At 39.6% G+C, this 12,373-nt stretch overlaps 1 protein-coding gene across 1 annotated transcript; it reads left to right on the forward strand.

Moving 5' to 3' along the window:
• The first annotated feature begins 2,337 nt into the window (after positions 1–2,337).
• On the forward strand, positions 2,338–5,267 carry cnpy4 (canopy FGF signaling regulator 4). The gene is made up of 6 exons (XM_085806314.1): positions 2,338–2,521; positions 2,659–2,785; positions 3,281–3,377; positions 3,477–3,599; positions 3,684–3,801; positions 4,582–5,267. Exons 1-6 carry the CDS (start codon positions 2,437–2,439, stop codon positions 4,722–4,724), a joined length of 693 nt encoding a protein of 230 aa, XP_085662440.1. The 5' UTR covers positions 2,338–2,436; the 3' UTR covers positions 4,725–5,267.
• Positions 5,268–12,373: the final 7,106 nt, after the last annotated feature.

The raw sequence follows: 12,373 nt of genomic DNA on the forward strand, positions 1-12,373 counted from the left end.
TTTAAAAATCCGATCAAAGATGAAATTTTTTGTACATGACAAATAAGATTTGTTTCCTAAATGATCATTAAAACATATGGAAACAAGCTTCAGTGGAAAACGTGGACTTAATGGTCATTTAATAACAGTTTTACTCCTGCTTGTGCAAGTGTTACTCATCTAGAAACATTCGACAGCATAAGAAAACAGTATATAGACACTGTCTAGTGTGTGTCTGTGTGTGTGTGTGTGTATTAAAAGAGCTGTCATCAGTCTGAGTGATCTAGCCCTCAGCTGGCGGGCGAGGCTCTGTCCTGTCAGTGCTTGTGGTGAGATGAGCCTTTTGTTTACATTTTTAATGGAACATTTAATCATTATCACTCATCATTGAATAAATAAATGTCGAGTCACAGTTTATAACATTTCAGCCATAGCATCATACATCCCATCATTACAGACCTCCTCTGTGTGGTTGAGTTTTACCTTTAAGTCGGATTAGATGTTTATCCGCGTCGATTCCCTGAGATGATGAATCTATTCGTCGAGCTCCAGCGTCATGTCCTCGTTTGGTCACTGAGGAAATCCCTCAGGGAATTTTAATTTTTTCGTTGACAGCTATGCAACCAAAAATAGGCAGCATGTGTCTGTGCCTGCTCCTTCCTCTTGTTCTTCTTTGGCTGTCAAAAGCCGACTGACCGCCTCTACAAGAACTCTTTCTTCGTCTTCGTCTTCTTTCCTCCGACTCTGTCAGGAGTGTTTCTTTCATTTCCAGCAAGAACTCATTTAATGTTTGAGTTCAATGGACCCGGATCTAAAAAAAAAACCAATAAAACAATATGTCTGAGTGATGTAAATGAATAAATAGAACAAAAAAGCACAGTGATGGATGGTGACACTCGTGCAGCTCTGTGATGCTGCAGGACAAAACTTGATGTGAGAGCGCAGGATCCCTGACACCATCTCTTATGACTGTGTATCATGTGCATGTGTGTGCGTCTGTATACGTAACAGTGTGTGTGTGTGTGTGTGTGTGTGTGTGTGTGTGTGTGTATCCATGTGCAAACAGCCATGACAGACAGGGCAGGGTGACACTGCTGCTGGAGCCGATCGAGCGCCTGCATGTGTAACTTAATCTCCCTCCTCATAGACAATAGACAGACAGTCATCACGCCAAGTGACATAACCCACGGTAACAGCCGTAGAAACACACACACACACACACACATCAGTAAAGTACCACACTTACTGCTGCAGATACTCTTGAGTTTCAGACACTTAGGATGAGCAGTGTATCCTCTGACACCTCTGTGCAGGCGGCAGGAGAACATAAACAAACGTGTTTTCCATATTACTTACGGCTGCCGCTCCTCTGGTTGGTGACAGCACACTTTCTGTCTTGTTCTCCTCTCCACTCGTGTCGTGCAGCATTTTTTTTTTTGTCTCTGCTCATGTTAACATGGCCAATGACTCTCTCTCTCTCTCCTCTGGTCCTCTTCTCCTCCTTATCTCCTTGGTCTCTTCTCCTCTTCTCTCTATCTTCTCCCACACAGACTCCTGGAGTATCCGTTGCTGCCCAGTGTGTTGCCCCCTGACACCTGAGAAACCAAGAGGCAAGCACCTTCTCCTTTAACTGCTTCACTGCCAGATATCAGGCTAATCATCCCCTGCTCCTTTATACGGATGTGGTCGACCTGAAGCAACAGCACAGTGAAGGAATGAATAGAGATGAATAAAATACAGATGACCACATTTACAACTCTCTTGCTTTAGGTCTCTCATTTTTCTTTTTCACCAGTACCCCTGACTGATAGAGAATAAAGGCTATCTTCTAGTGTAGTAAAAAAATGTATTTCAAATAGTTGGCATGAGATGTTTGTTAATAATATGAATCTTATGTGGTTATACCTGTTTTAATTAAAATGGTGCAATATCCATGCTAACAGAGCAATAAATTACAAAATGGTAAAAATAAATAAGTTAATGGACCTTAATGAATAAAAGGTATGTAAACTGTAAAAAAAAATAAAATAAAATAAAATAAAACAAAAGGCTGCTAGGCTACATATTAGCATGTCGCCCTCTCTATGGTCGCCCTGTATAATAAATAATAAATTAGCAGTTTCTAATGCTAAAATTAAGGCAACTATTTAAAATTATCAATGAAAATAACATGAATATGGTGCCAGGCGATTAAGAAGTGGTATAATTACTTTAAAGAACTTAAAAACTGAAACATGTGAGAATATAAATCATATCATGGGCTACATACCTGTACTTTCTTTTGGATGAATCGAGTTTCTCTTCCATCGATTATTTCTCCTGAACTCAAGAGATCGGGGATCAGGCTGCGCGTGCGCACTGCGCAGTAGCAAGTCGCCGGAAAAAAAAAATGCCGATGTGGCTGCTGAATTAAACTTTCAACAAACTTTCCTGTTGGATATTCACCACATTGTCAAGATGAATGTTTTCTTTCTGGCTTTGTTTTGTTTCTGCGGCTTCGTCTCCGCGGGAGAAGACGAGCGGCTGCCGAACAAATGTGAAGGTTGGTGGAGACAGAGAGAGATACGCTGCTAGCTGCTCTCTGTTTACTAATGTGTCTCCTCTGTCTGCATGGAAACTTCAACATGCACATAGCTGACACAAACCTTTCAGTTTACAACGTGTTTTCTCCTCTGTCAGTGTGTAAGTTTCTGACCGTGGAGCTTCAGGACGCGCTGGCGAAAACCGGTCGGTCCAAAGAAGTACTGGAGGTGGGAGAGGTGCTGGACACAGGCAGGAGGAGGAGAAAGATCAAATACAACACGTCGTAAGTTACCTGTGTCTCTGGAGGAGTGTGTCACATTAACGTGGACAGACGACTAGTATTAGTGGGCAACATGCTGTTTTGTTATTAGACTTCTATCAACTTAAGAAATGTTATTTGAAAGCATGAGTTACAGTCCTGACTACTGCTACAAAAAAAATAGTTTACTTGTATTGTTCCTTCCATGTACAAATTGCAGCTCAAGGTGGTTCACGGGGTAAGAGGGGGAAAGAAGGTATGGCAATGCAAACAAGGCAATAGAAACGACATAAAAGCATACAATTGATTAGAAATGACATAATGCAAGCAAATTTACAGTTTGACGGGAATAAAAGTCAGAACATGTAGAAAAGGGGTTAAATACCAGTAACCCAAACTTTATTTGTAAAAATCTGATCTCTGGAGTTACACTTCAAGAGGAAATCTATCTCCTGCATTATTTAAAGTGCTAGAGAAACCTGCAACTCTGTCTCATGTTCATGTGTGTTTTGATTTCAGGGAAACTCGGCTGACTGAGGCTGTGGACAACATCTGTGAGCGCATCCTGTCGTACAACGTCCACGCAGAGAGGCCTGGCAGCCTTCGATATGCTAAGGTAGGGTTAGAGTAAAGTGATGAGACTTGACTGTGAGTTGTTTTTTTGTGTGTTTTTGTCATTGGTGAACATCTCATTCATTATGTTGTGTGGCTGCAGGGTACGAGTCAGACCATGATGACTCTGAAGAACCTGGTCCACAAAGGAGTCAAGGTGGACCTGGGCCTGCCGATGGAGATGTGGGACGAGCCGTCTGTAGAGGTGTCGGACATGAAAAAACAGGTAGGGTTGTGTGTGAGTGTGCGTTTTTTACATTTCAGAGATCTCAGTATAAACCAAACATGAGGTTGTGTGTGTGTTTTGCAGTGTGAGACGATGCTGGAGGAGTTTGAGGACGTGGTGGAGGACTGGTACTTCCATCATCAGGACCAGAGGCTGGAGAACTTCCTCTGTGAGAGCCACGTCCTCGAGTCATCAGAGCAAGGTAGGAGACAGAGAGACATAAGACATGAGACTTTTTACTGATCATACGTGTGGGAAGCACAGACGTACAGGACACGTGAAGTTAAGAATAAAAATATAAAGACTTCACTATAAAATATATACAAAACAAAATATGTACTGTTATGTACAAAATATTATTTATACAGAGAAAAACTATAGATACGTGTTGTAGAGAGCTGAGCAGTGTTTTTTTTTTATTTCACAGAAATCAACATCACTGATACAAATCCATAATTGTCAACACATAAATATGATCAACATGCAAAATTAAACCAAAAAGGAAGGACAAAAAAACAACAGTAACATCAACAAACAAAAACACAATAAAGGTGAAAATTATGTATAGAGAAAAAGATTATTATGATAAAAAAAAAAAAAGCTGAGCAGTGTTAGTTAGCTGAACGCATTGTCCCACTCTAAGATTGTTTTTAGGTCACTTCAGAAACATGTTTGGTAAAGTCTCATCCAATGCTCTTGATCTATCCAGTAATTTGACATACTATAGAACCTGTAAGCCATTTTGTTTTGTTCTCTAACACAAGAAAAACTCTCAAATCTCAAAGACAAGAAAACAAAGGTGTATTTTGGAGGTTGTACCTTACATGTACAGTATGTCATGTGAAAATCTCAAACAATATTGTTTCTGCATATGAACTAACAAATATCGAAACATCCCAGCCCTGTGTTTTCCCCCTGGTCAAAATGAACTCTGTTGCTAAAACCTCCTCCTCTTCGCGTTGTTCTTCTCTCCTGCTCTCAGAATGCCTCAACGAGGTGTGGAAAGGAGACATGGGGAACAAAGGAGCGGCAGAGGAGACGGCGAGCGACAGCGCTGAAGAGGAGGGAGGGAATGACGACGCAAAGGAAGAAGAGCGAAAGACGCACGACGCTGAGGAGCTTTGAGGAAAACAACCTCCAAGAAAGGGAAACGCTGAAGACAACAGAAAACCTCAGTTTGACATTTTAGTGGGAAAAAAACTGCAAATCAAGGGACAGAAATTGAACTGATGCATTGAAACGTGTTTTCAACTGCGTCCGCTGCAGATATTTACACTATTTTAACTGTTATAGCTTTTGAATGAAAGATCTGATCTGATCTATTTCTGGTGCCAAATCTTGTGATGGTTTACATTGAGAGCTACAATGGTGGGAGATTATACACTTTAAAATCAATTTCTCCTTTTATTTTTAATATAAAATGAAGTCAGCCTTTTATAAACTCTTGCACCTTTTTAAAAACACTCATCTATTTGCATTAATGTTAACCATTCATTAACCATGAATATCTGAGACTGTCAGTGTTAAAACATGTGAGAACGCTGTTACATTTCTTCTTATGCAAACACTCCATGGTACATATTACTTTTGTTTCTCCTCTGAGCTGCCATCTTTAAATGCAATATGTACAGATTTTCATATGGAATAAAATGCCTTTTATATAACAATTCTGTAAGTTTAGTTTTTTTCTGCCGGTTGTTGAAGATAAATAGCTAATATGCCATGTGAAAGGACAGTTTTTACTTTTGTCTCCTGTTTCATTTTCGTTCTTTTTTTTTTTACATGATCATTTGCAGCTATCGAATCGTACCTGCTTTTCTGTCGTTCTCGTCTACTTTGTTGCACTTGAAGCAAACTCACAGGAGCAGACAAACAACCCAAACCCTGGAGGAATAATAACTGCAGCTGGGGGATCACAAGGTCAAGACCGTTGTGGTGAAATGTCATGTGGACGTCATCGAGCCAAAGTGTCTGGTAGAGTCATCAGAGCACTTACTGCTGAGTGTGGAGGTGAGCTTTGGAATAATTGAAAATACTATGTCAGTTGGACGAGAGAGAAAGCAAATGCAGCGACCCCCGTGTGTGTAATAAACCCTGCTGGATCTGCATCATAACTGCACAATGCTGCCACCTAGTGGTTTTACTGTGCTTCACTTTTACACTTGTTATAGTTCACGTGGTGCTGAGCTTCATGACAACCTGAGGACCGAGATTGAAGGAGCTGCTGCTGGGAGATATAGGAGCATGTATTGCATTGTATACTATACTATATACATATGAGGTAGCTATGTAACAAAGAAGAAAACAGAAAAAAGTAGCACATAATGGACAAAACATCCCTCCATTTTTAAGGGGAATAATTTCTGGTTATGACTGACTGACTCTGCAGAGATCCTTTCTTAAGGTAATATTCATATAACTCAAGCCTTGCCTTTAATATCACAAAATCAAGAACATGTATATGTTGTGTAAATGTTTTTTAAAAGTGTTAATTCTTCATTTGAATACTGAATTTGTGCACCATGATGCCCTTTCTATTTCTACGTGCATTTAAAATTGTCTTGCTTTGATGTAAGTGTGACATAAGATTGATTATTAATTCCAAATTCCAGTGCTTTTCTAACCCTGAAGCCAACATGAAGTCCCTTCATCATCATCGTCGTCGTCTTCCTCCTCATGTGTCTGCAGAGAGCTGTGTGGCCACTCTGACCTCTGACTGCTGTGTCTTTAATGTCTACAGTAGTTCCTCCGATTCGTTTTCCACACTGAAACGACTTCCTCTGATCACATTCTGGTGGTCCACGCCGGCAGCATAAATCCATATCCAGTTCCTGTATCCCATTATTATTAAATGCACCCAAATTACCGATATATTAAACGCTGAGGGCAGAAGTTAAATCTGATAAGGACGTGTGTGCTCTTTGCAGATGTTGTACAGGCTCCGAGCCGAACGACTCTAGTTATTATTTCCTCCAGATTCAGCCTGAATCTTTACTCCACCGCCAGGACCACACACACTCTGCAAACCCACACCTATAAATTACAGTTTTTATTGTCAGCCAAAAAATAATCTGGTCTGCACTCTGACATTAATCATGTTGCACTGTCTCCCTGCAGATCTTTATTGCAAGTTACCTGCAGGCCGAGCCCACTTCTAACAAGTTCCCAGCGAACAGGGACTGTTCTTTCATAAGTGGGAGGTCAGTTTTCTGTTTTATCCTCTTCTCTCAGCCCACTCATGAAAATGTGAGGGGCTGTGTAAGACCTCATCACGACTGCAGTACCAAGCCCAGCCACAGGAGGGCACCGATAAGCAAAACAAGATACAGTACATGCAAATGGTGTTGTGTTTACTATCAGTGCTGGTTGTGTTACTGAATATTAAAAAGAAGCAGCTCATGAATCATGAAATCAACAGGAAATAGTCGACCCCTTGTGCTTTACGCAAGGATTCACGTGATAAAGTCAATATTAAGGGAGTTTTAGCACCTGTGAGTGTTTCTTGACCTAAAATAAAGCGCCACAAGCCAAATTCAGTCAGTTTGACAATAATAACCAATAATAAGGGTTGTTTGAATCTTGACCCTCGACGTCTCTTCGGGCTTGCAGATGCATTTTTTGAAAGATCTGAAATACCAACGTGCTTTTCTACACTTGATTTAATCCAGTGAGGTGATGCAACTCCCTGGATATTAGAATAGTTGCACAGTTAAATCTATAACCAATAGTAAAGTGATGGCTTCCAGATGCAACGATGGCCGCCTCCAAAAGGTAGGCTACTATCTCCATAAAACAAAACACACATGTTCAGACATGTTTGAGGAATTTTCATTAGAAATACACTTTTGTTGCTATTTAACTCAGGTTGTGGTTGAAGGTTAGTGTGTGGTTGACGGTTATTGTGTCACACATGTCAGGTGATGACAGAAATCTTAATGACCTGACCTTACGTCTTATTTGTCAGCACCATTCTTTTAAATCGTATTATGTATGACGTCCTTTGAAGACAAATCCCTGGCTAGACAGCAAAGACAATATTTTTATCATATTACACAGGAATGTAATTGAGCGTTTAATGGATGGTGCATCATCAAGACATGACAGGGTAAAACTGGGAGCGACGTAGCAGAGACATGTAACACACATCCACGGTCAGCATCTTAAGCCTTCAAGTCATCGCAATGATTGATACCCACTGGAGGAATTTCTGGACTCCCAGCTATTTGTCTCCTGTCCCCCGTCAAGGACAAAGTATTGTTATACCATCAAAAGCAGAAGGTAAACCATTCTGGACGTTTGACTGAGGTCTTTTCTCTCGACTATTGATCCTTGAACGCAGCAGGTTAACTTGCCGTTTATTGGTGAGTTTTTCTTCAGCGTAGAACAACATCCACGTCCAGCACCTGTCAACACTTGTGCCAGAGACAAAGTGAAGGGAGACGAGGAAAAACAAAAAAACATTGCGTTTGGATTCGTGGCAACCGGGATTGTTTTCCATTCTGCACTGTTTGCCAACCACGTTCAAGAGCCAAAGGGCTCAATCAAGATTGTTGTTTTTTTATTGGGTTTTTTTTTAAAAGACGTCTTTCTTGTTGCATTAAAACAAAAATCAATGTACAGTCAAGGAAATGCTTTGTACAGATTTCTGAAAACAAACGTCACTCTGCGTGATTTTGGTGTCCAGAGGTGATCTCAGAGGGGATCTGAAAGGTCAGAGGTGGAAAGACAAACCTTTAGCATGTCAAAAGTCTGTCCATCATTTTTCCTCTCCCCATACAGCTGTAACCCTCCTTGGTCCAGTAGATTTCCTTTATTTCATTTTTCTTTTCTTTTTTTCTGAAGAACTATGTACAACATCAAATTTCAATTTGCTGTTGATTGGGAAGTGACAATTAAAACATATGATACCAGATTAGTAGAAAACAAGTATTGTAGGACATAACACAAAATTATGTACTGTGCAACCAAATGTTTAGATAAAACCTTTGAAGTTAAAATGATCCAGGATATAAACCTTAATTCTAATACAATATTATCAATGTTCCCACTTTTAATATGATGATGTGAAAATCACATGTATATACATTGGTTTTGGACAAAAACAAGAAACATATAATTTGGGTTACCAATATTCAATGAAAGGCAAGTAATTCTTTCCATAACAGTTATTAGTTACTGTATTCAACAGTGTTGTTGTCACATTTTTTCTCATATCTGGTGACAGTGTTGTAAGAGGTTATTGGTAGCCTATAATTATATGTATATACCGAATAGTAGAGGACCTAACATGGATCCCTGAGGTACACCCTCTGTTTTCAGATAAGTTAGTCTGTCGTTTGTAAACAAGATGAAACAGGACTCTCCTTTTAAGTCCATTAAAAAAAAATCCAGATTCTACTGATTTTTTTCGAATTAATTATTTCAAAATAGAAACATATAATTTCATATCTAAATTGACATTGACTTTAAGTTTTAGACATTTCATATTGATGTGATTCACCTTCCAAGAAACCACAAAAGCACACTGTGAAAGAGTGTTTTCTTATTCCTGTATAAATGTGAAATAAATGTCGACTGTAGATCTAAATATAAACTCTATCATTATTCCTATAAGCCTTGTGCCCATACAGTATCTGAACACTGCCATATTGTAGCCATTAAAAAACTCTGAGCAGAGCTAATCCATCAAAGAGACACCCTTGTATTGTGAAATCTGCTCTTATTCTGTCACGGTGGCTTAATGTTGACTTTTATAATTACCACTCCATGGTATTTTGTTTATTATGATTTGTGTCTCAGCAGACTCTTTGCTGCAGGGTTCAAAACGTTGGCAGCGCGGCGCACCTGTCAAAGACCACGTGAAGTATTTTATTTAAGCACTTAAACATTTTTCTTATTTCATTTTAGGGATGATTTCTGTTATCAATTAGCATTTGTGTTATTTAAATCATTCAATAATGGCACCAATTTACCTCCACCTCCATCTCCATCTCAGCTCACTGAAATCTCTTGTGTCTTTGTGTTTATGCTGCCAAAGTGCAATATTGACGCATAAACGTGCTATTTCACCCCTCAATTTACTTTATTGCACTTGTCCTGCGTCCAAGGATAGCATTTCTTAAGTGCACTGTAACTACTTGACACACACACACACACACTCTAGCACACACACATACACACAAAGCACACCTGGGGAAACATTCCTCGAGGGAAGTCATCAATCAGTTTTATGGCTTTCTCTGGGAAAGTTTCCTCCTCTCCAATCAAGCGTCTTCCCTCCCTCCCTCGCTCCCTTCTTCCCTCCCTCCGCCTCAGCCCTCTTTCTTATATTTCCATCTGTATCAGTTTTGCCTCACATCTGAGAACGATCCACATCAGCCAATTAACTTCAACCATTTCGTCCTATTCCACTGAGGGATAATTGGAGCAAACTGGAGGGTGAGCTCTCTCTGCGTGGAGTGGACGATACAAGATAAGGCTACTGCAACTGGCTGCTCCATGTGTGTGTGCACTCAATTTTCCCGCCAGTGGTCATAAACCTGAGGTGGAGGATCTGCACAGTGTTAGCAGAATGCCCTAACAAGCAATGAAATGTTGAATTAAGCCTTTAAAAAACCCTACTCCTCTTTTGTGAAGAAAAAAAAGTGGGAAAACAAGTCACTTGCATCTGAAGCAGATCAACCTGTTTTTGTGGTTTGGGTTTTCTCTCTACAGCTTGCATCAACAAATACAGTCAAATTATCTATTTGCAGATAAACTGTGATCCCCGGTTTATCACTTAGAGACTGTAACGTGCCATTAGTGCTGGAAGAAACCCCCAGATCCTCTACTTAAGGCTCCTGGACACAGATTTTCTCAATTAGCTTCTTATTAAGAGCAGTGGGATCACGCAAGGACACAAAATTAGAGCAACTCTGGTCGTTTTTTATATCGAGAGACTTTTTGAGTGTGCGTGTCTGTCTGCGCTCTTCTCACTCTTTTAAATCGGGTGTGGCTCTGTTGGGAAAAGATGAGGTAAGTTATTTTTCATGCACCATTTAGGATTTAACAACTGCAAAATCAAAATCTGATGATAGTTGTGGTCTAGCTTGCTCATGATGTCAGACCACCAGCCACTTTAATCTGTTGTTTTATTATTACTGAACACGTAATAAATGTTATTAAAGGGCTAGGGTTACTTTTTTTTTCTTTTTTACTCAAAACTTCAAAGTCATCCTCTTAAGAAATCTGTTCTCCAGCACATGGAGACTGCATGGACAACTGACTGTGCGGAATTATGCATGTTGATTAAATGTATGTCAATTAAATCTTTCTCTGTGCTAATTTTAAATCAGAGTTCACAGCTTGGAGAACAATTTGTCGAATCAAAAGAAGTTTGGAAACTAATCCCAGTCTGTATAATTTACACAAGTGTGAATTAGAAACATGAGGCCTGTATTACACACACACACACACACACACACACACACACACACACACAGAGAGAGAGAACAAACTTAAAGTGTTCTTAGAGACGTCTTATATCCAGTATACTGAGACTTTTAAAAATAATAAATCACATATGTATAATTGTAAATCAATTTTTAAACAATGGATAAATGTCATTTTGTATGCTTTTTTAGTCACAAATATTTCCTATTGCAGACCATCACTGTTCATTTATGTGATGTAGCCTAAATAAAAGCCATCAGGTGCAGATGCATAATCAAAATATATAATTTAAAATAGTCTCTTTCATAGTGATATATCATTACTGTTACGACTGATTTATGTCATTTTTATCTTAATCTGTAACTCTGACCATGGTAGAAGAATCATGAAAGTCAAAACAGAAAGACAATGCAATGCATAAAATTCTGTGTCATAAATAAAAGTCCTGCAATGTAAACATTATGAGTAAAAGCAGTAAAAATTTATAGAATCTAAGTTACGGGTCTTCTATAGGAGCAAGGGCTGCATAAACATAATAAAGTTTAAAGTATGGAAAGCAGAAGTATTTGCTGTCCAAAAATGGGCCTTGAATGCATCAGTTTTACAAGCGGATCATGAGTTTTATGTGTAAAATCTTCATCTGCAAAGTGACAAGTACAGCTGTTAGAGAGACGTCTCACAGCAAAAAAAGTAAAATCTTTAGCTCTAAAATGCAGAGCAGTGGAGACAGAGTGGTTCAAACAGCAGGAGGGTGCAGAATAATAAATAATCTGATTTAAAAAGCACAAATAGGATATTGTATGAGAAGCTGAATATTATTAATATACTCAGACCTTGTGTAGTGAAAAATTATCAATGGCACTAAATAGTCCATACAGGTTGGCAGGGCCGTTGCTAGGAATTCTGGGCCCCCTGAAAGAATACTGGGGGGCCCCTGACTTTTCCACTTTTTTTCTTAGACTACGTATGTATTATCATTTTTTATTTAGCCTACTTTGTTTTGATGCTAATGCAGCATTACTATGAGTATTATTCAGGGTCTAAGCAGAATAATTCAGTCATACAAAGATTAGACTACTGGGGTTTTTTGTGGGCCCCACTGGGCGCTGGGCCCCGAGAATTATCATCACCTTTCTCCCCTGTACAACGGCCCTGGAGGATGGTGATGGTCTGCAGTAGCTGTGGTAGTGGTGTCAACATGCATAGAGAGGTTACAGTGAACTCTAAAGGTTATCGGCCCAGTGCAGCCACTGTCATAACGTCCTTGTTAGAGAGTGATGGATTTACAGTAGATCCGAGGTGCGTCGTGCGTCAGGCAGCAGGATGTGGTGGGGGCTTCTTGG

The sequence above is a fragment of the Trachurus japonicus genome, chromosome 18 (assembly GCF_045865225.1).
Source record: "Trachurus japonicus isolate A0001 chromosome 18, Traja_1.0".
Taxonomy (NCBI): domain Eukaryota; kingdom Metazoa; phylum Chordata; class Actinopteri; order Carangiformes; family Carangidae; genus Trachurus; species Trachurus japonicus.

Excerpts from the sequence above, each read along its gene's own strand:
- cnpy4 (XM_085806314.1), top strand. The coding sequence starts at position 2,437 with ATGAATGTTTTCTTTCTGGCTTTGTTTTGTTTCTGCGGCTTCGTCTCC. Across the intron at positions 2,522-2,658 it reads GCTGCCGAACAAATGTGAAG|TGTGTAAGTTTCTGACCGTG; the intron begins GTTGGTGGAGAC and ends CTCCTCTGTCAG. Across the intron at positions 3,378-3,476 it reads GCAGCCTTCGATATGCTAAG|GGTACGAGTCAGACCATGAT; the intron begins GTAGGGTTAGAG and ends GTGTGGCTGCAG.